The 22,539-nt window shown below is 43.0% G+C and overlaps 3 protein-coding genes and 1 long non-coding RNA gene across 11 annotated transcripts; 1 reads left to right on the top strand and 3 right to left on the bottom strand.

Annotated features, from left to right (window-relative positions):
• Positions 1–861: 861 nt before the first annotated feature.
• Positions 862–5,368, bottom strand: tmem182a (transmembrane protein 182a). The gene is made up of 5 exons (XM_027031449.3): positions 4,915–5,368; positions 3,521–3,632; positions 2,797–2,910; positions 2,384–2,521; positions 862–2,210 (listed from the first exon to the last, which is right to left on the bottom strand). Exons 1-5 carry the CDS (start codon positions 5,053–5,055, stop codon positions 1,987–1,989), a joined length of 729 nt encoding a protein of 242 aa, XP_026887250.3. The 5' UTR covers positions 5,056–5,368; the 3' UTR covers positions 862–1,986.
• Positions 5,369–6,986: 1,618 nt separating this feature from the next.
• Positions 6,987–14,195, top strand: slc67a2 (solute carrier family 67 member 2). 8 transcript variants are annotated; one of them, XM_035523072.2, is made up of 9 exons: positions 6,988–7,152; positions 7,278–7,390; positions 7,910–8,009; positions 9,520–9,772; positions 10,708–10,795; positions 11,230–11,273; positions 12,056–12,185; positions 12,413–12,622; positions 12,890–14,195. In XM_035523072.2, the coding sequence occupies exons 4-9, from the start codon at positions 9,689–9,691 to the stop codon at positions 13,666–13,668; spliced, it is 1,335 nt and encodes a 444-aa protein (XP_035378965.1). In that variant the 5' UTR covers positions 6,988–7,152; positions 7,278–7,390; positions 7,910–8,009; positions 9,520–9,688; the 3' UTR covers positions 13,669–14,195. The 8 variants fall into 8 exon arrangements, with proteins under 8 accessions (XP_081576659.1, XP_035378965.1, XP_026887252.2 ...); XM_027031451.3 differs by lacking the exon at positions 7,910–8,009 and having other exon boundaries at positions 7,308–7,390; XM_027031450.3 differs by lacking the exon at positions 7,910–8,009.
• LOC145659246 (uncharacterized) lies at positions 7,619–8,916 on the bottom strand. Its single transcript, XR_014125239.1, has 2 exons — positions 8,798–8,916; positions 7,619–8,124 (listed from the first exon to the last, which is right to left on the bottom strand). It is a non-coding gene; the product is annotated as an uncharacterized LOC145659246 (long non-coding RNA).
• Positions 14,196–14,941: 746 nt separating the features above from the next.
• Positions 14,942–22,450, bottom strand: slc9a2 (solute carrier family 9 member 2). The gene is made up of 12 exons (XM_035523071.2): positions 21,725–22,450; positions 20,991–21,454; positions 19,419–19,669; positions 18,400–18,617; positions 17,911–18,110; positions 17,647–17,736; positions 17,454–17,524; positions 16,856–17,020; positions 16,651–16,753; positions 15,758–15,874; positions 15,549–15,636; positions 14,942–15,327 (listed from the first exon to the last, which is right to left on the bottom strand). Exons 1-12 carry the CDS (start codon positions 21,999–22,001, stop codon positions 14,942–14,944), a joined length of 2,430 nt encoding a protein of 809 aa, XP_035378964.1. The 5' UTR covers positions 22,002–22,450.
• Positions 22,451–22,539: the final 89 nt, after the last annotated feature.

The raw sequence follows: 22,539 nt of genomic DNA, 5'->3' as shown, positions 1-22,539 counted from the left end.
TTATAAAAGGCTCAGTGTTAGACTAGACTAGGTGTTTATAAAAGGCTCAGTCTTACACTAGACTAGGTGTTTATAAAAGGCTCAGTGTTAGACTAGACTAGGTGTTTATAAAAGGCTCAGTGTTAGACTAGACTAGGTGTTTATAAAAGGCTCAGTCTTACACTAGACTAGGTGTTTATAAAAGGCTCAGTGTTAGACTAGACTAGGTGTTTATAAAAGGCTCAGTCTTACACTAGACTAGGTGTTTATAAAAGGCTCAGTGTTAGACTAGACTAGGTGTTTATAAAAGGCTCAGTGTTAGACTAGACTAGGTGTTTATAAAAGGCTCAGTCTTATACTAGACTAGGTGTTTATAAAAGGCTCAGTGTTAGACTAGACTAGGTGTTTATAAAAGGCTCAGTGTTAGACTAGACTAGGTGTTTATAAAAGGCTCAGTGTTAGACTAGACTAGGTGTTTATAAAAGGCTCAGTCTTATACTAGACTAGGTGTTTATAAAAGGCTCAGTGTTAGACTAGACTAGGTGTTTATAAAAGGCTCAGTGTTAGACTAGACTAGGTGTTTATAAAAGGCTCAGTCTTATACTAGACTAGGTGTTTATAAAAGGCTCAGTGTTAGACTAGACTAGGTGTTTATAAAAGGCTCAGTCTTATACTAGACTAGGTGTTTATAAAAGGCTCAGTCTTACACTAGACTAGGTGTTTATAAAAGGCTCAGTGTTAGACTAGACTAGGTGTTTATAAAAGGCTCAGTCTTACACTAGACTAGGTGTTTATAAAAGGCTCAGTCTGAGACTAGACTAGGTGTTTTGGAAAACTGATGCTAAAATGTGTTCTGGGAAAGTATCCAAAGAATTATCAATATTCTGATTAAATGAAATCCTTTATTACATTCTGAACTGAAGGGTTTATTAATTATATTTTGAACAATACATTTGAATATGATTTGATAGTAAGATTCAATATTATTTACAAAACAAAAACTAATTTTAAGCATGATTTGAATAGATTTAATTTAGTTGAAGATATGAAATCTAGATGATCATATGAAAACTAAGGACACTATAATGTCTTAGTCATATAATATGTATCATAACTTTTCAAAACTATTATAAATACAACTCTTTTGTGGGAAGAAACATGCAAGACAAACATCATTTATGATACACTTGTAAAAATATTTTTGCAAACCAAAAATCATTCATCCTTACCAAGATTATTCAGGTACAATGTACTAGAAAATACATTAGTTGTTTTGTAAAATGTTGACCTTATTATAAGACAAAGGATAACAAAATACATAATATGACATATTATGAATACATACTTGTGCATATGCACACACACACACGCACACACACACACACACACACACACACACACACAAATCCAGCCCAGTGTTCCCAAACCATCTTTCACACAGTCACACAGTTTAACGATGTAACAGTAATTAGCTCACACCTATACTCGAGGCACTCAAATGATTGTCTATGATGTTTTTACCTGCTTGCTTTGCAAATCAAATGAGTAATGAATACACTCCCTTATTCTTCTCCCAAAGAATAAACCCACTCTAACATACTCACTATCATATAGTCATAACCACAGACATAAAAACACATCACTCCACTGGTCTCCAACAGTACTCATCAACTCCCTTATTAGAAGTATGTGTTTATTAGAAATATCATTTAATATTTGTTAGAAATATAAATAATATAAGTGTTGACCTTAGGGTTAAAGTTCATAGCCTCTTGGTTTCCATGTAACCATTTGTGTCAGCTGTCTTTCAGCCCTTCAACAGAAGTCATTTCATAAACCACAGGATGGCTTTGATATTTTGGACGTCAAAAATTCATGCACCTATAGGAAAGGTGTGCCTACGAAAGCAGGTGTGCCTACGAAAGCAGGTGTGCCTACGAAAGCAGGCCGGGAGGGGACGTGCAAGCTTCTAATAAAGTGGGTGGTATGTACATGTCATTCAGATGCTCAGTGGCAGTGCATTTGCATTGACCGGCCAATCAGGAAAAAGAGCAGGCCAGCCAGCAGGCAGAAAAACACGCCCACCGGAGCAAATATGAAGGAGAGGCCGTAGCAGATTGTGAGGTGGAAGTCTGGATACAGATGAGACTTTTGGCCCACATATATGTCCACTATGTCCAGCACCTCCAACCAGATGACGAACATCACAGTGACAGAAAGGAGGAAGAAACCTTAAGGAATGAGGAGGAATACAAAACAAGAAATGAGGGGTAGGGGTAACAAAGGGGTAGAGGTAAGGCAGGGACCGGTAAGACAGAGGAAACTGAATCTCAAAAAGACTGTAGAGACCTGAGCTCTCTCCTTCTGAGATCAGAACAAATGGTAATGTAGTTCTTCAACTAACCGGCTAGGAGGTAGAGACCTCCACCTGCCTTGTAGAGGCAGTGGCTCGCGAACGGAGCTGCACAGATGATGATGAAGCCGCCCAGTACGACTGCAGTTACTCCCAGAAGCATAAAGACACTCCAGAACCCCCTGTAGACTACAAGACACAAGCCAGCCAGTACTGTTCCAGCAATTTACATAAAAAAAAACAATTCTACAGCATTTAGCTTATGGTTCCAAAAAAAAAGCCAGGTACCTTGACCACTGAGCTAGCACTGCCCATGTCATCATACTGTGAATGGTAATTTAGTGGAACACTCAAAGTACTAGCAAGCCATGTGAAGACAGCACTGTCGTTTGGTTGTAGTAGGTGGATTAGGAGACAGATGTAACTGAGCAAAGGTGTGTGTGTGTGTGTGGCAGGGTTCTTACTGATGGCAGAGTCGTAGGTGGTTGCATTGTGGGTCTGCAGAGATAGAGGGAAGGGAAAAAAATAGGCAGGTATGCACATCTTGCCGTGTGATTGATTTGCTTTGGGGACAAACACTGTGGGGAAAGACACAAATAATATTCATTTTTATCACCTCCACACTGAAAATAAATCACTTATAGATTGTTTTGTGTCAGAAAGCAAAATGTGTCAGCACATTACATGAACTATGTCATTAAACTGTGGATTTATATATATAAAATTTATACATATTCATGTATATTCATGTATATTTATTTTACATAAATATTTATGTAAAATTTATGTATATAAAATGGATATATAAAAGTCCCGTTTCTCTGGAAACTGTGTACTTTACTTCAATTTTGAATATCTATCTATCTATCTATCTATCTCTATATATATATATATATATATATATATATATATATATATATATATATATATATATATATATATATATATATACACAAATCCCAGGTTTTAAAAGATTCCAGGTGAGTAAGTGCAGTGTACTGTAGTAAAAGATGTAGAGAAAGCTGTAGTAAAGTACACAGTACTTTAAATAAATAAATAAATTATATATAATGTTGTTGTTGTTGTTGTTGTTGTTGTTGTTTTAATGAATCCTTCAATCCAGTATACTGCAGTTGATGTTGCCATTGTTCAAATTAGTCTAGATTTAGCCATAAAGCTTTGTCTTACTGAACCAGAATATCCTCAGGGGGTCCTGTTCCATACTGGTACTGCCGTCAAAGGAACAGCGCCAGAAAAAGCCCTCATGGTAAAAGGTGGAAGTGTTTTCAGCATGCCCTCGCTGTGGAAGAGCAGGGGTCAGGGTTCAGAGGGCAGAGGGTGAAGGGCAACGAACTCACCAATGACTCAGCAGAGCCCAGTAAAAGCTCAGAAATCTTCAATGAGGACTGAGGCTTTACTATAACTCCAAATCTTGTGCTAAAATTATAAATAATAATAATAATAAACTTTATTTGTATAGCGTTTACAGAAAATAGAGGTGCCACGAAGGATAATAAAGCTTTTTACGTCCTGGGATGTATCAACTTGTGAAGGTATTGCCAAAAAAGAAAAGAGAAGAAATCAAATTAATTTTAATTAATTTGGGAATAAGATTAATTTACAATGAAAATTAAAAGAGACATTAAAAGTATTAATAAATTATTATTAATAATTAAGACAATGTAAATAAAAATAAAAGTTATTTGTTGATGAAATAATATATAGTTCTCTGAATTTAGTATTATATATTTTCTGTTTCAGTTACTATAGCATTACAACATGATTTATCACAGCATTTGGACCTTGGTAAACACCAGACATCATAAACACCAGGCTCAAATAAGAAATAATCTTTATCACATTCACACATTCACACATTGTTGATTAAAAAAAGTGAATACAAACACTGGACTTATGAAATACACATTGTTTCCAAATCTAGACCAGTGACATTAATTTATCAAAAATTATTTTGCTGTGAAGAAAAATATACAACTATATGGGAGAATCTTGTCCTGCTTGACTTCAATAAAACAAGACGGTGTACTTTACAGTCATTTCCGCTAGCTCATTTGCAGGCTAGCAGGCTGCCCCCTGGGAAATTGCTGCAATGTGTGCGACTTCCACAAATAGATCTGGCATTACAGTGGAGACATTGCATGAAGATTCCAGTTTCAATTTCTCACCATCAAGTGTCATATGATTCTCCAGCATGTGACATTCTATCCTCTGTGCTCTAGTGAGATTGTAAATAGTGACATTTAATGCACAGTGTCTCACAAACCTAAATGTGTACAATTATACAGTCCTGGACTCCAACCCGCATTTAGGAGATGTCGAATTACAGATTACATATTAAAGTGTTGGTATAAAACAGTTTAAAAATGTTTATATTGCCTCTATAGAGCATGTGACGAGTGTAATCATGCTACAACATTCTAAACCAAATGTTAAAATCCGTCAAATTGCCTTTCGTGGGTTTGAAACGTTCAGTTACTTCATGGTTAAATCAGTTCTGTCTGATTCATTTTTGTTTCTGGGACTCTATAATAAACAGTGGTCAAAACACAGCTTCCACTCACCTCTAAAGCACCAGTTAAATCAGTCTTGCATTTCGTCTCCGAAGCCAAGAGCCAGTAATCTGTACCAAAGGACAGAAGAACAAAGACTGTGGCCAGGGCTCCAAAGATCCCAGCAAAAAACAATGCCACGCTTAGCTTCATGGCTGGAGCGCCTCTCTTCCTCGCTCCTCCGTGTTAGGCACAGGTCGGCAAAAAGGTCTCAGTGCTCAGCAGGAATGTAAGGTCAGGTTGTTGACTTGTTGTTTTAGGAGTGCTTTCAGGTGCCTGTAAGCTCCTCCGCTCTCAGAACGGGGTCTGGGGTCCTTTCCTGTTTTTTACAGCAGCAGCTGCGGGCTTGCTTCCCGAAGGCTTGTCGGTTTTCAGTGATGTCGGTGTCAGAACAGGGCTGGACTGGGGACCCGGACCCTAACCCTAACCCTAACCCTAACCCTCCTCCCCTTGGTGTTATTTTGGGCGTCTGATTGAAGGTGCCTGCTGTCTCTCAGGGGCACGATCATGGAAAACCGGGGCGGGTGTACAGACCAAAATATCTCCTGCCAATTGAAGACCACCCCATAGGACAAGATAGTTAATACTGGGAAGAGCATGAGTAAATCTACTCCTGAGTCAATACAAGAATAAATGCATTTATAATAACTTCCCAAACCCAAGCACCCACTGAGGGGGGCAGAACAGTGAGAGACTGTGTAGGAGGTCGACGAAAGTAAATACGACTTAATACGACGTCGTACTTCCAGTGTGTAATCACAGTTGTTATGTGACTCTGTGACAGGATGAGAGAATATCCTATGTTTAACCTGGATGCACCCACACAGGAAATCATTAAAACATTAGTTCCATGGAATTCTATTCTATACCGAATCGAAAGAGAAATTAGCCATTATTTGAGTTATTAATGGAGTGACTAAGGCTCCTTTTTAAAAATGAATTTATAATAAAAGATTATTATCTGTTGAGTGGGAAATTTAACAGAGAGCAGAGAAACCAGCTAACAATTAGCACTGTCCTGTGAGAGGACACCACAGCTACAGAGAGGACAGCTGGTCCAATGCACGTTACTCTCCTGTATGTCCTCCACTGTGGTAGACAGGTACAGCATCAGGCAGACAGACAGGAAAAGCATGACAGTATGATGGACACAGAATGTGGTAAACAAGGACACCAACTCAAATAAATTGACATTTGCTTCATAGCCATAATACTGACTTCATGTAATGCAGGGCGCTTCTGAATGTTATGAGTACTCTGTTCAGACAGTAATATATGGTACGCAGGAAGGATGCAGGAATGAATGTTGTCACAGGACTTTTCTAACTGCAGCCATCAGACTGTACATCTACGCTCTCTAACTCATCTATATTTCAGGCATCTATTGTACATCTCCGCTCTCTAACTCATCTATATCTCAGGCATCTATTGTACATCTCCGCTCTCTAACTCATCTATATCTCAGGCATCTATTGTACATCTCTGCTCTCTAACTCATCTATATCTCAGGCATCTATTGTACATCTACGCTCTCTAACTCATCTATATCTCAGGCATCTATTGTACATCTCTGCTCTCTAACTCATCTATATCTCAGGCATCTATTGTACATCTCTGCTCTCTAACTCATCTATATCTCAGGCATCTATTGTACATCTCTGCTCTCTAACTCATCTATATCTCAGGCATCTATTGTACATCTCTGCTCTCTAACTCATCTATATCTCAGGCATCTATTGTACATCTCTGCTCTCTAACTCATCTATATCTCAGGCATCTATTGTACATCTCTGCTCTCTAACTCATCTATATCTCAGGCATCTATTGTACATCTCCGCTCTCTAACTCATCTATATCTCAGGCATCTATTGTACATCTCCGCTCTCTAACTCATCTATATCTCAGGCATCTATTGTACATCTCCGCTCTCTAACTCATCTATTTCTCAGGCATCTATTGTACATCTCCGCTCTCTAACTCATCTATTTCTCAGGCATCTATTGTACATCTCTGCTCTCTAACTCATCTATTTCTCAGGCATCTATTGTGCATCTCTGCTCTCTAATACAGCTACACACGCACACGCACACACACACACGCACACGCACACACACACACACACACGCACACACACACACACACACCCAACACTGGGTAATATTTCTCACTAAACAATTTTTAAAATTCTATATTTTATGTCTACCTACCCATTGTGTATTCTGCGTTTGTCTTCATTCATGCTGGAACACTGTAATTTTCCTTTGGAAAAAATTCTTATCTTATCTTAAAGCATTTTGTGGTTTTGGTGTTTTTTACTTATTGCTTATTGAACTTATCATTGTTTAAGAGAGACCTCATGTATTTTGTACTTCTAGGCATCAGCAGTAATCCCTGTATTTCTACAGTATTCTACTTCATTGGTATCTTGGACTCCAAACTGCTCTACTGTACAAGGATGAATTCTATGAGGAAATGACAAAGCACTGTTGTAAGTCACTCTGCATAAGAGCGTCTGCTAAATACCGTAAATATAAATGTAAATGTTTTACAATATATTTGTTGTACAGTAAAATAATCAATGTTGAATTACACTTAACTAAATGTATATCCTTAGAAATTAATAATACAGTTGTGTGTTATTTTCACTGCTTTTCCTTTGTTTTACTGTGAACTAATTCTGACCCTATACTGGTATATATAGACGCTCACAGATGTAAACAAGCATGGTTTTTAATTGCAAAAGCACAATCAGGGTGCGAGGTAATGTAACAGGCAGAGACCAGTATCCACAACGTAGTAATCCAGAACTTGAGGAGTTGAGAGTAGAATAAACCAGTAAACAGCCCAGAGTACACAATACCAGAGAGCAGTCGGATAGGGCAAACCAACCAGGTAGGGACAGGCTGAGACGATAATCCAAAAAAACAGAACATGTCGTAACCCAGAGAGACAGGCAGGGATAAAGCTTGGAATGCACATACCGATCATGTCAATACCTCTCAAATAGCGCACAGAGCAACGGAAACAGACTAACGGGACGCAGAACTAACGGGACGCAGAACTAACGGGACGCAGAACTAACAGGATGTAGAAGTAACAGGACACAGGTGAGAACAACCAGTAGTCTAGGGATGCAGACCCGACAAGGGTGTGATGATTGGAGGAACCAGAATGAGTGACAGGAGAGCTGGTCAGAGATGAACGCTGAGAGAGGGAGCTGGGCTATACACACACACACACACACACACACACACACACACACACACACACACACACACACACATACATACATACACACACATACATACACACACACACATACATACACACACACACACACACATATATATATATATATGTATATATAAAAAGTGCTTGAAGAACTTTACTTGCACAGCTGATGAAGAACTTCTGTCTAAAATGTTCTGTTTCCCTGGAACCTCTGTGTACTTCACTACAATGTTGAATTTTCCTACATCTCTTATTACAATACACTGCAGTTATACACCTAGAATCTTCTTCAGATTTATATATTATGGTATAGTGAACGTCTGCCTACTGCAGGGTTTTAATGCTTTTTCAGTTTATGACTATAACTTATAACTATAACATAATTTAATTAAAGAAATCAACAAAGATAGTTAGTACAGAATTAGGCTTACTCTATATTTGGAACTATGGGTATATCTATATAAATTACTCTTGAAATTTAAACTGTAGAGTTTAAATATAGCATAGCCACACCAGTTTTAATCTGCCTATACAGTGAACAACGTTACACGGTAAATGTCTTAAAATAGTCATGACCATAATCAAACTGACCGGTACTAAAAACTTCAGTGGTGGGAACAAATGTAAGATGAGTCAGTGCATATAAAAGTCAATCAATAAATACCTTGTAAATGTTCTCACAGTAGCCAGCAGGTGGCGCTAAGGCAACATAAACGTAATGGGCATTATAGGAAAAAAGACGGTAGAAAAGGACAGTTTAGTACACGATTAGCACAACGTTACGTAAATACAGATCATATGCTTACACTGCACCTGTTCTCTATCATGCTCTGAGCGGCACTGGCTTTTTGAGGTGTGGGGACGTCATGTGACCACGTTGTTAAATTAAGCCACTGCAATACGGTGGGGTGAAGTCTGAGCGGATTCATGGGCGACGAGCCCAGCGACTGTGATAATTCAACCAGCGTAACTGTTAGAATTTCAGCGCGGTAGATAGCGAAACAGCTGGGGTATGGTTCCTGCAGGGTCTTATTTCCACCTGCGAAAGTTCAGTCAATGCGCTTAGTGCTAATGATGGACTAGGTCCACTGTAGAGCTTATTACAGCTAGAGACGTTTCCGCTTCTGCAGCTCCTCCCAGGTGTGCAGTGTGTGTGCAGAACAAAAAATAAAATAAAAACTCCTAATACATAATGGTCCAATTCAAATAAACTAAAGGATGACTTTTAAAAGCAGCGCGTGCGGACTCGTAATATGACGCAAATCCAGGACAATACCACGAGACTACGAGAGGAGGAAATGAACGTACTCAATAAAACCTAAGGGCTTAACGTGACCGGTGACGCTAATTAGCGCTGCATTTCTGCTTCTTTTTATTTTTTTTAAGAAAAATGCGTGGCTTTCCATCGACGTAGACACGCGCCCGTTTGGAAGACGCGTCGCACGGCTCCGTCCGCCCGGTAGGAACGGAAGCCCGGGCGCAGCCTGGCGCGAGGCTGCTGCGTAAAGGGCCGCGGCGACGCTTGCGCGCTCACTGCCTCGCGAAGGGAAGGAGAATGAGAAGCTCCACGTGCAGCCTGCTCCCGAAAACAAGGACACCCGTCCGGATCATAAAGTGTATATACGTGGTTGGGTTCATGGTGAGTGGCGTCGGGCTTCTTTTCGGACAGTCGGTCGACTTGCTGGATTGCAGTGGTTTAGGTTCTTGTTAAGGGCGTTTGCGATTACACCACAAGCATTTAACGACTTTGGGCCGTTCTGGCGTCTATCCATTTCTAAGATCTTGTCAAGTCACATTTCGGACTAGCCCATGTGTCGTGTTCTACCGTACAGTTTTAAAAGACGTAATCTAATGCTCGACCAGTGTACGTTAACAGATCTTGGCTGCGTTTTTACAAGAGCTTACAAAATAAGACATGATCTAAAGCGTGTGGCTCATTTTATTTTAAAATGTCCTTGATCGGTAACGTCCTACTGGATCATTTCATCAACCTGGCATAAAAGAAACAGCGCTAACCTTTCTTTTCTCATACACACACACACACAGAGAGAGAGCCACGTTCATTCACAGTGCTTTTCACACTCCAAAGAAGTAGCCTACCCTTAACTAGAAACAAACGTGGTATGATGTGTCCTCAGTCAGGGTCTTGGCATAGCCATGAGCCTGAGTGTTTTTGTTTTTTTTAAACATGATGGTAAACTGCCTGTTAAATATCAGCATGAAAGCTAAAGCAACATCATACTATATACCAGGAAGCAATTCTGCTATGACTAATGTTAACAGTGTGGCAGGCAGTAGTATATTGGGGTGTGGATTGTTTGGTGACCTGTTACCAATGTTTATTACATTGACACGTTTACCTCAGAAATGTCAGGAAGCGGAGTACCAGCTGGGGTGTGTTTTGAGTTCTACAAACACAGGCAGGTCTTCGTTCTCCGGATTCATCTTGCTTCGCTTTCTCAGCTTGTGTTTGGAAATCACTGTCAGTTATACAACAATACCCAGACCTATTGTGGTTAACCAGGTACAGCCTGTTTCCTTACTGTACCTGAACAGTGTTTGGTTTTTGCACAGGATCTGTTTGGGGTCAGTATGATCATCCCGTTGCTGAGTCATCATGTGAAGTCTTTAGGTGCCAGTCCAACAGTGGCTGGGATAGTAGGTAAGACCTTTTGATTCAACTACAAGGAAACCATGTCAAACAGTATATAGCGATCATGAGCTGACTTATTTATTTATTTTTGTATTTGTGGTATTTAGAACTGTTTAGTTCCTAACCCCTACATCAGTACCTAAAGGACATATACAAGTCTGTGGCTAATTACCAAGGGGGGGGTTGTGTACAGCCAGAAAAGCTTGAAACACTATACAGTGAGTGACAATTCTTAAAGGTCACCAAACACACCAGGACTTAAGGGTTTGAAATCTGAAGGATAGGGGCTGCTTCTTCCGCTGGCCATTCTGATGCTGATCGAGGCTGTGTAAATGTTGCCACGGAGACGCGGGCTGCAGAACACCTGAGCCAGTGAGGACTTGCAGGTGACACGTTCTGACACAACTCAAGCAGGAGCGCTTTTTGTTTTTTTCATGCCACAGGATCCACTTACGGCGTTCTGCAGCTTTTCTCCAGCACGCTTATCGTAAGTAACGGAACGTTACTAATTAACGACATCGCCAGGTCTGGTCACAATTTTAACTTAAATGTTGTCATGAGGGCAGTGTAGAAGCTGTCTGGTTTAGCCAACACACTAAAGTGAGAGATTCTTTGTTCCCATTAACATGCAGGGATTTGAACTGGACATTTTGCTCACAAACCAAAAACGTGTTGCTGTAAGACAAGTGTGATTGGAGGAGTGACGTACTCGGGAGCCTCGCGCTCAGTTTAAATTGGTGTTAAACTGCAGAGTCATGGGGCATATTAAGGAGTGAAGGGTCTTCTTGTGTGCTGAGGGTGCTAAGTGGATGGGCACAGTTACGACTGTGACATGCATGGAGCCGACAGCAAATTCAATTGGGTCCCTGATTGCATTATGGTAGCGTGATTGTGTGTGTGTGTGAGGGTGAGAGAGGAACGCGTTTACGCTGTGGAATGTGTCCTGCTGAATCCTAGACTTCATGTATTTTGATTTAGTTTAAAGACAAATGTTTAAGACAAATGTAAGTAATTCAAGTAATTGGATCACGTTGTTTTTTATTACCTGAACACTGTAGTATCCTCCACCCCACAGTATATTTATTAATTACACTGTTAAATTTAAATGCTCCGCTTGCTGTATGGCTTCACAACGCAGAGCTTGTGCGTCTCTCGTAGCACTTGTGAAAGCACACGTTGTCTAAGGGAGAAGCATCATTCTTTAAGAACAAATGTACAGTGATGCCGTTTCCCAACCTCCCCGTGTTCCTGCTGACCTTTGCCTGGCAGGGTAGCTGGAGCGACGTCGTGGGCCGGCGGCGTTCCCTGCTCACGTGCCTTCTCCTCAGTGCCTTCGGATACGGCCTGCTCGGGCTTTCCAGTAGCATTGCCCTGTTCGTGCTGGCCAGGATCCCAGTGGGTAAGACGGGCACATCTGTAATAAATAAATATTCATTTCTAAACGTATTACTCTATTACATTTCATTGCTCATTTCCTGGATTGACGCACTGCATCTGTGGTTTTTGCTAGAGCGAGGATTATGGGTAGTGACCCCAGTAACTATGCGGAAACTGCCTGTCGTCAGGCTTAGACGTTCACTTGATGTGTAGCGCGCGTGACCGACAGCCAAGGCTACCTGTTCACAGGGCTGTTTAAACACTCCTTGTCCATCTGCCGAGCCCTCCTGTCGGACCTAGTGTCGGAGAAGGAGCGCCCCCTGGTGATGGGTCACTTTAATGCGGCGTCCAGTGTGGGATTCATCCTCGGCCCAGTGGTAGGAGGCTACCTTGCTGAACACGAGGGAGGCTTCTACATGTCCTCGCTCGTCTGTGCTGCCATGTTCCTTCTTAACGCAGGTAGGAGGACATAAGTGGTTGTTACACAGAACGGACAACAAACTTGGGCAAGACGACTATCTCCATGCAAATATCTTAAATTTATTGGGATCAGAACGCTGACAGTAGCACTTTTTGCTCTTCCATACTTACAAATGCATATTCATGAGGTGGAGGCCTAAAATGACTATTGTTGTTTATTTATTTATCTATTTATTTATTATTGTGACTCACACCAACAAAGTCACTTCTGTAGACGTGTCCAGCCCATTATGAGCTTCCCCTCAGGTCTGGTGTGGATGTTACCCTGGCGCGAGGCTCTAAACCAAAGTTTAGACGCCGACAGCAGGGAACCCTGTTCTGAGCCGAAGAACTGTTCAGATGGGACCCGCCCTATCCCCGTCCCAGGCTGGGGTGCTGCGGCTCTGCTCCGGCCTGCCTGGAAGCAGCTGTCCCTGGTGGTGGTGCGGATCCGCGCCGTGGCCTCCTCGGACTTGTGGGACGTGTTCCTGGTGCGTCTCTTGATGGCTGTGTCCATAATCCTGTACTACAGCAACTTCTCCCTGGCCATGGAGGAGCGCTTCGAGCTCCGGCCCAAAGTGACTGGCTACCTGATCAGTTACAGCAGCATGCTGGGAGCGCTCGCCGGCTGCCTGGTGGGCCCTGTCACTTATCTCTATGGCAACGACATCCCGGCCCTGCTGCTACACTCCACCGTGTTGACGTGCTCGCTGATCTTCCTGTACGCCACGGCTCCCGGCGTCTGGCAGGTGGTGCTCTCCTCCACCTTCTTTGCCATCTCCACCAACATCGGCCGCACCTGCATCACCGACCTGGAGCTGCGGAGGGGCGGAGCCCAGGCCAGCGGCACCCTGATCGGGGCGGGGCAGTCAGTGACCGCAGTGGGGCGCGTGTTGGCACCCTTGTTTTCGGGCCTGGCGCAGGAGTTTAGCCCCTGTGGACCTCCCAGCCTGGGGGTGGCGTTGTCGCTGGGGGCGGTGGGCTTACTGCTCATCCGGACTCCGAAGTGGGAGAGTAAAGTCAAGGCGAAAGACAAGGAGCACTGACCAGACGGAGTCGGGACGGGGAAGGAGTGGAGTCACGCACGGGACGGGGGAGGGGTGTTTGGTGGACAACGGTTCAAGTTGGCGGTTATGCGCATCTGTCTGAAGTGATCCGGTTTCGGAACTGTGGAGCTACAACTGTGACGGAAGCAGGACTCGCGGATCTGTGCGTCCAGCTGTCCTGGCAGTGAGGTTCCACGATGTGGGTGACTGGCACGGTGACCGACGGAACCGCTGCAGGGGCCTCTGTAGGACCCAGTGGACCCCACGAAGAGAGAGATGCAGGGTGCCTGCCGAAATGTGATGAGCGAAAGCAGGAGTACTGAACAGAGGAACGTCTGGATCCTTGGACGTATGGGATCTATGTATGATGGGGAAGCACCACTTTATGGAATGACCTCAGCGGGACATTAAAGGCACAGGAAGTTTTAAGCTGTGTGTGTGTTTACAATAGAATTGCAACTTTAGTTCTTAACATTGATTTCCTTTATTGTTGATGAGTTGGTGAATAAAGTGAGACTGTTATTATATTCCTGTACCTTAAATATTAGGAATGGCCATATAGGATAAGTACATTCTGTACACATCCAGCCTGCTCTTTCCTAAAGCACAGACTACACCCACTCCTGCCTGTGGTCACGTGCTGCTATAGTCGCCTCCTGCGCCGCACAAGGGAACGCGAGCCACGCCGAAGGTAGGAGATGAGCTGTGGTTGACCGAGATGGGCCGTAAGAGATGGTAGGAGGTGCGTTCCACTGCAGTCCATATGAGGTCTCAAACTGTCAAAATTACGTGCAAATATCGGCAAAAGTATCGACACCTGGGAAATGCAACCACCATGACCCCAAGTGTGAAGCCAAGTTATTATTAACAAAATGATGATGGACCTAAGACAAATGACCAAAAAAAACCTTTTAAATTTAGGAACTGTAGTAGTTTTATGCATGGTTGTTTATCAGCCCACATACATGTATTTACCAGTTTTGCCCAGTAATCAGGAGGTTGTAAATGTAACGATTCATTTCAGGCCATCAAAATACTTTGCCGCAGTTGGCTTTAAATGTTTCCAATAGCGACGATGTTTAATGTAATTAGTGGCTACAAAAAGTGTAACGGAAACAATCATGAGCATGAAAAGGAAGATGGTGTAAAATCAAAGGCTCAATGCTGCCCCCTGCTGTCCTAGAGAAGCAGCACATCGTTACCCATGTTTTAGCCCAAGGGCAGTAGTGTACACTTTTCCTCATACTACAGGAGTCCATCTGAAATTCCACGTCTATAAGTCGCCCAACTCGTCTTGTGGCTTCCAGTGAGGTCTCCTTAGCAACGGCCTTCGTGCCCCACCCCCGCCGCGTTCAGGAAGCTCCGCGGTCCGTCTCCTCGGAGGAGGAGACGCAGACACGTCCTCCTCGCTGTCAGGCTCGCGGTCCTTGGCGCCGCGGCGCTGATGCGGAGCTTGCAGTGTGACGTCAGCAGGGGTGGAGCTCAGGCGTGCTTGGCCATGCCTTCCCAGCACTGCCCTCTGCCCGTCCTCCACGAACCCTGCCTCACGCAGAGTGTCCAGCCTCACCAGAGTCGTCTTTGCTCTGGACGAAGAGCGCAGCCACTGCCTAGGGTTAGGCCTGGCTGGTAGGTCATTCAGCATTGGGGCAGAGTTTTCACCTGAAAAACACAACAAAAAAGAAGTTGTATATCACCGCTAAACGTGTGAAGAGAGCTAATCCTGATCCAGTGCAAAAGGGAATATTTACACGTCTTCAAAGACCAGCATCTCTAAACTGTGTCTTTAAACGTCACGGCAGGTTGTGAATGTCTTGACTAGAAATGAAGGTGTGACAAACATGTAGTTGTCCAGTAGCAGAATGTGTGGCGATAGGTCTCACCCTCGCAACTGAATTTTTTTGTAGTGAATCTGGAGTCAAGGCTCTGACCCAGAGGCAGAGAAAAATACTTCTGCCCTCTGACCTTTTCCTGGTAAACCAGAGTAGGAGAAAGGTTGACATAAGGAATTCTGCACAGTGGTATTTTACTGAGAAATGACCATTTTTTTATGTGGAGTAACTGGATGCATGTTCTGTGAGACGCTTCTTACGGGGTCACGAAGGCTTCTGGTGCGGAGACTGCGCCGGACGCTGGTGTGTCTCCTAAGAAGGATCTCTCTGGCGCAGCTGTCGTCAGGCAGGGTATGCTTCCCGGTGTAGGACACCGTCTAAGAGAGGACCAGATTGAATCACGCAGTCACAAAAGTTACTGTAACACCTGGAATTTGATGAGAGATAAAAATATTCCTGTCCCCTTTACCCCTGTAAAATCTTCTAAAGACTACCCCGAAATTAGACTGATGTTACTTGCAAGTGAATAAAAATTGTTTAGTGTATGAATAGTGGAGATCCTAAGACAGGAAATGTCACATGCTTGGGTTTGATTTTGACAGGCTCATGATCTAAGCTGAATGCAGATCGTCAAACAAATTGCCTGAAATCGAAACATGCATATTTCTGTGTACACATCAAAATCTAAATTAGAGTAAATCGACTGAAATAACAGAAGTATAAACAGACAGATCTGCCTATTAAGATTTTTCCAAGCCAAAATGTACAAAGTGAGAGTCCACTAAAAGAGCTCCTCTTAGTCTAAGATCTAATGTTAATCTAAGAGCTCCTCTTAGTCTAAGATTTAATGTTAATCTAAGAGCTCCTCTTAGTCTAAGATTTAATGTTAATCTAAGAGCTCCTCTTAGTCTAAGATCTAATGTTAATCTAAGAGCTCCTCTTAGTCTAAGATCTAATGTTAATCTAAGAGCTCCTCTTAGTCTAAGATCTAATGTTAATCTAAGAGCTCCTCTTAGTCTAAGATCTAATGTTAATCTAAGAGCTCCCACCTGGCACTGCGGAAATATCACTCACACACCACTTTGGTGGCCTAAGACTGTATTTAAAAACATATGAAACTTAAACTTTCACATTCACAAAGTGTCAGACTCACCCTCTCTCTGATCTTATACATGTTCTTCGATAAGAGCTCGTGGATGGCTTTCAGATCAGAGGGCGACACTGTCTTTTTGGGCTTATACGATGTCGTCTTCTCACTGAGAAACAAACAGCAGAGGAGAAAACAATATAATTCTACCCTTACCTAAGTGGTGAGACATGAAGCGATATTAAAGGAACACCAAAGGATGCAGCCATACTGCAGTGAGACGAGAGAAGGGGATGCACTGATATCACCGGAGATCGTCTCCAAGGACAACATGGCATTCTGAAGCTCCAGTTTTTTGTAGAGCGCGACGATGCTCGACTCAGGCCGGTTGTCACGGATCAAAATCTTCCGGATGACGCGGTTAAACCTCATGAACCTGACGGGAAGCAAAGCAAGGACTTGTTTACCTTAAGTCACAAATAACTGTTCAGTAATTTGCCTGAAATCAAAATCGAACGCAACATTAAATCCATGTGATTGCGTTTTGTGAACAAAGCATTGCATAATTAGCCAAAACGGCCGATGTGCCTCAAGTTTCCTGCCAAAAAAAGTCTCTAAAATTGGTCCCCAAAATGACTAAACTGGTTGTCTGCAGTTTTTAGTCAATTTCACTGACAGACATTCATGTGGTTTAACACAAACATGGAGAGCTTAGAATGCTAACAGTGGAGTCTACATTAAAGTCTATTTTATAAAGTCAAATCTGTTTAATAAAACAGCCAACCCATAATATAGCCATAGTAAGCCTAGCAATCTGTTGTCATAACAAACACTTGGTATGTTTTTATCGAAACAGAGTTACTTCTTACTTGTCTTTCAAAGCGTGTCGACTCCACTGGCCACAAAGGTCCTCTATGCCAGCAATGGTGTGCTCCATCAGCTTACAGACAGGATAGCACAGTTAGGGCAAGTCCAAGTTGGTTTTCTTAAATATACAGGTCTGCGCAACGTGTATTTCAGCACACATCGTCAAGGAAAAAGAGTCTGACTTTGATTACCTACCCTTGTGTGAATCTCGACGTTGATGGTGTCGCGACTCCAACTGGTCGTACGAACATTTATTAGTTTAATAATTGGCCTTATACTGATGCCCTACGAAGGAAAACAGACAATAGTACAATGTAACTATGCTTTTACATATGATAAAATGGACATTATTACACTGATGATTGAGCATAACACGAGCGGTTTACTGCCCGTATGAAGTGCTGTTCCACGGACCATAAACATTCATTTCAGGTGACTGGTTCTCTGAGAGGAAATTACCTGGACGAACACGGTGAAGATGATGATGACAATTGAGGCTGTGACGAAAAGCTTCTTACGAAAAATGCTGTCTGGAAGAGTGTAGACTAAGGCAAACGTTACTGCCCCTCTAAGGCCACCGTAGGCAAGACCAAACTGGTCTTTAAAGTTGAAGGGAATGGTGCGGAAGGGGTTAATGATCTGTGTCAGGACCAGGATGCCTGAAGGACAGCAGAGGTGTGTGAGGTTTTGGGGGTCATGTTTTCTGGGTCTAACTGGACTGCATTTATTTATTAGTTGTGGACTATTGTGCTGAATTATAGTGCAAATTTCACTCTATTTCTTGCTCTCACTGTCAGGCAAACAATTGAAATGATATTACCATTGATATGATATGTTTTAATTTGGGAAGTTCTGCCAGAATGCATTTTCACAATATCTAGAATGTGAATACAAAATGAAATGAGACTGATCAATCTAGATTTCTAAATATCTAATGTAACCCCTCACCCAAACCTCTCCAGAGTTGGGCGAACAGTAGGGTGAAGAGGACGTAGCCCCAGTTCCACTCATGGTCCGTTGTTATGGTAACCACACCCAAGAAGAAGAAGATGAGTGTCTCTGACACGGTGCCCAGCATCCTGATGGCATGGCGTATCGTGGTGCACGAGCGTTGCGACACGTTCTCCTCCACGTAGTGCTTCATGGTCAACGCACAGGTCACAATGCTGACAACAATAATGGAAGCAAACGCAGGGTTCTCATTGGCCGGCAGGAGCTCTGCCCTGCTCTGTGGCGGTCGATGGTATTCGGTGACCAGAAAAAACCCCCCCACAGAAATCCTGGAACTGTGCAGGCAGCAATGCCAAAGGTGCACAGTGAAAGAATCAGGACACAACACGCCTCACCACCCACGACACTGCTTTGATGAACTGACCTTTAACCCTGGAGTCTGCATGGTGAACTTTAACCTTGGGATTCTTCCAATAGCCTTACTGAGTCTGTGCCATGGATGGCATCTATCTTCATGGCCAAAGCTAATTGAACTGCGGTGTTTATTCTTCTGGTGACTGAATGTACAGGATTACATAGCTAAGATTATATTGCCTAAGTGTGTATGTGACTGTGTGTGAATGAGTGTGTGCGATAGTGATCGACCATTCAATCAGCTGGCCAATTAATCAGCCAATTAAATGCCAATTTGAGGTAATTGGCATTAGCTGAAGTTTTTCCAAGTTTAGTTTTTTTGATTACCTGTGGACATTTAGTTGAGAATTGTTTTATTTACCTGATACATTTTTTTTAATCTAAAATAAGTGCACTGCAGATTGTAGTTCTATGTGAGCAGAGAGAACAATGGCAAAGAATAGCAGTGTTAAATAAATGTTTAAGTTCAGCAATTTTGTGTGACATTTGTTATTAATGCTAAGGTGCTCAATTACACGATATTGGCTTTATATATCGGCCATAGGTCTCCCTGCTCTCGAAAGGTCGACCACTAGTGTGTGCGCGCTTGTTGCTTCACTCACGCCATGATGCTGGAGAGGGACAGGAACTCAGCCAGCAGGTACGCCAGGTAGCTGTACATGAAGATGAAGAGTGGCTCGATCTCCCTCACCTTCCTCGTGAAGCGCGTGGTGAAAGCTGCCACGAAGCCGAACAGGACGCCAAGCAGTATCCCGCCCAGGCCCACCACGAAGAAACGGACCACGGCCAGGAACACGTCCGGGGCGTCCACCACCGGCAGCTCCGCCACATGGTTGAAAAGATTATACAGCACCTGACAAAACAGAACACAGCCATTTCAGTGCTGAGTCAGTATATGATTGATGGATTTACTTTGTTTAACCCTTTCACATTTAAAAAAAAATACAAACAGCACTCACACCGTCTTAAATGTGGGGGTATGCTACAATATAAAGGCTTATTTCCACTGCGGTTCCTTCTGCGTCTGGATTTACTAATACAAATACACTTTCTTCCTCATGTTGATTGTGAGCACTGATACGGACAAATTGGCATACCGTCGAGAACATGCTAAAGTTCATCGAAACACCTGCAACGGCATTTCACAGACAAATGATTTAATAAATGAGTTACACTCTGCAGTATCGCTTGGTGGGTCAGTCCTGGAGCAAGTATTTCTGTCCGGGGGCACTTTTTTATTTTTAGCCTGGCGAGGAAGGTGTCAGTCTTCTCGCCTTTGTGTTTGTTCCACCGAAACTCAGTTCTCAGGTGGCAACCACACCTGCTGTTACCTGGACAAATGTTTGCTCTTGTTGTCTGGCACTGTTAGAAAAAAAAAAACAAAAGATTTGCCAGTTGACAAAGTCTAAGTGAAACATCAGGGTCGAACCGGGGGGGAGAGGAAAATCGTGTTATTCCCGTACGTGTTATTCCACTTTTGTCTTTTTTATTTTTGTGAACTGAGACAAGGTTGAAAGGTTAAGATGATGGAGGGATTTTGTCCTGGAATGCATTTCAAAATTTCCGCATGTCGGCGCATGTAATGTGACTTTGTAGTGGAGGCTTGGTCTGATTTCTGCTTCAGATGACCTCTGAAGAGTTAAAGGAGACCTGCTGCATGCATAGCAATTCACAAGAACTACCACAAAAGTCAAGTATTTAAATAATTTACAACGTTTAAACCTTAATTGACACACTCAAACCTGAGATTATTTACATAGCTCATGTGACTTCACAATAACCCACCCACTGTAGCCCCAATGGGTGAAAGGACCATAGAAAATAAGATCAAGATACTCACAGTACATACATAAATGAAAGAGTGTCTGAAATCACTCAAGCCATTATAGTCCTTATGATAATATTATAAATATATAATACTGAGTCTTTCCACAAAACACTAAATTTAGTTCTCTGATTTGCAATAAAAGATATGAGTGACTATGGGGACTTTCACTGCCTTTGAACCCTGAGCCATCAGTTAAGATTCCAGATGCACACCCAAGGTAAAGCTAAACCGGTCCGGTACATCGCCAGCGACTTCCTCCGGGATTCTGAAGGGGTAGAACTCTGGCACACAACCTGCTCCTCCCTGGCCTCGAGCTTAAAAAGCGGACTCGTGCGACTTCGCTCACCACAGTGACTGCATCGTTGAACAAGGACTCGCCGAACACCACGATGTACAGCTGCTCGTTGACGTTGACATCCTCGAACACGGCGAGGGCAGCCACGGGGTCCACCGCAGAGACGATGGAGGCGAAGAGGAGGTTCTCCTGCAGGCTGATGTCCTGCGCGCCCAGCGCCGGGATCTGGCAGACACCGAAGAGAGAGACACCCACGCCGATGGAGTTCCACAGCGTGCCCACGACGGAGAACCACATGACCGTGCCCAGGTTCTCGAAGAAGGGACTGGTGGGCATGAAGTAGGCGGAGTCCAGGACGATGGGGGGCAGCATGTAGAGGAAGAAGACGCTGGAGGTGAGGACCGCCGGGGGCCGTTCATGCACGGAGTGCATGATGGCGCCCACTATGAGCCCAATGGTGATGAGCAAACAGGTCTCTGGTACCCAAATGGTGATCTTGTGATACACGTGGAAACCTGTTCGATAACGTTAAATGGGAGAAGAGAATGGGTTCATTTAGCTTACTTAAATGCCTTAAAAGGTTTGGAAAGGTTGCTGCATTTGACGGGTTAACACGAGGCACGTCATAGGATCTTTATCGAATGAGAAAACGACGAACCCCACTGGGAACGATTTATATTTGACAAGAAAATCAAAAAAGAGAAGATAAGAAAGTGCATAAGAATATTACAGAAACCCGTTACCAAGTGAAATAAGCATTTGCGAATTATGGAAGGTTTTCTTACCTATTTTTGCAAATGACGCAAGTAACACCCATAAAGTTATCTCGAAGGGAATCTGAATGCGAGGGTAGTTCAGGGTGAATACAGGTAGACTTGGACCTTCTGGTTCGGGAAAAGTCTGAGGTCCATCGTCTTTTGAGACGCGTGTTGTGAAGTCCGACTGAGGACTGGTTGCCCGTTTTTGTGAAAGCACCGCATTAGCTCCAAAGCCGAACAATGACAGAATTGAGCACCAAATGAAAAAGCCAAAAATTGCCCTCGAGTAGAATAAAAAGCCCATGTTTCAGGAGTCAAATCTTTGTGGGAAATGTTAGAGAAAATCTACTGTATTCTCCTCTTACGGCCAAGGACTCTGAGCAGTAGCCCACTACAGAAGGTGAAAAGAAAAACAAACACCCAATAAAAATTTCATTTAGATCACGAATTCCATCTGATTCTGTCGTCGTGGTCCGTTGTTAGTCCTTCCATGTATTTGCATGCTGTACAAGGCCCCCAGGACTTGCGACCATGGCTAATTTCTCCTTTGTATGCCTTCACCGTAATTTTTGACTGTACCGAGCAGTAGACGCCCTTTTTTGGCGCTGGGTGCGGGCGCTTTTTTGCGCACCTGATTGGAGCGCACATTTGCAACAGAACATGACAAATGTGTCAGGTAAGATTCAGCAAAATGCACCGTTATGTAAGAGTAACAACTTTAGATCAGATGCATAGCATAAGCAGCTGTGTGGCATTTTGAGAGGGATGGTGAGTTTATCTATTACATTAAATAATTTTTAACTTTTTTAAAAGTACCCACTTGATCTTCATGTAGTGAATTC

The sequence above is a fragment of the Electrophorus electricus genome, chromosome 9, assembly GCF_041902795.1.
Source record: "Electrophorus electricus isolate QZ-2024a chromosome 9, ASM4190279v1, whole genome shotgun sequence".
In the NCBI taxonomy this organism is placed as follows: Eukaryota; Metazoa; Chordata; class Actinopteri; order Gymnotiformes; family Gymnotidae; genus Electrophorus; species Electrophorus electricus.
Note: the sequence above shows the minus strand (reverse complement) of the source record. Positions and strands in the feature narration are given on the sequence as shown.

Coding starts and splice junctions, on each gene's coding strand:
- slc67a2 (XM_027031451.3), top strand. CDS start 9,689: ATGAGAAGCTCCACGTGCAGCCTGCTCCCGAAAACAAGGACACCCGTC. Junction 10,796..11,229: donor AACAGTGGCTGGGATAGTAG/GTAAGACCTTTT, acceptor TTCATGCCACAG/GATCCACTTACGGCGTTCTG. Junction 12,623..12,889: donor CATGTTCCTTCTTAACGCAG/GTAGGAGGACAT, acceptor GCTTCCCCTCAG/GTCTGGTGTGGATGTTACCC.
- slc9a2 (XM_035523071.2), bottom strand. CDS start 22,001: ATGGGCTTTTTATTCTACTCGAGGGCAATTTTTGGCTTTTTCATTTGG. Junction 17,737..17,910: donor TCTTCACCGTGTTCGTCCAG/GTAATTTCCTCT, acceptor TTTCCTTCGTAG/GGCATCAGTATAAGGCCAAT. Junction 15,328..15,548: donor AAAAAAATTCAGTTGCGAGG/GTGAGACCTATC, acceptor TGTGTTTTTCAG/GTGAAAACTCTGCCCCAATG.
- tmem182a (XM_027031449.3), bottom strand. CDS start 5,055: ATGAAGCTAAGCGTGGCATTGTTTTTTGCTGGGATCTTTGGAGCCCTG. Junction 2,522..2,796: donor CACCTACGACTCTGCCATCA/GTAAGAACCCTG, acceptor TGTGTCTTGTAG/TCTACAGGGGGTTCTGGAGT. Junction 2,211..2,383: donor AGGTCTCTACCTCCTAGCCG/GTTAGTTGAAGA, acceptor TCATTCCTTAAG/GTTTCTTCCTCCTTTCTGTC.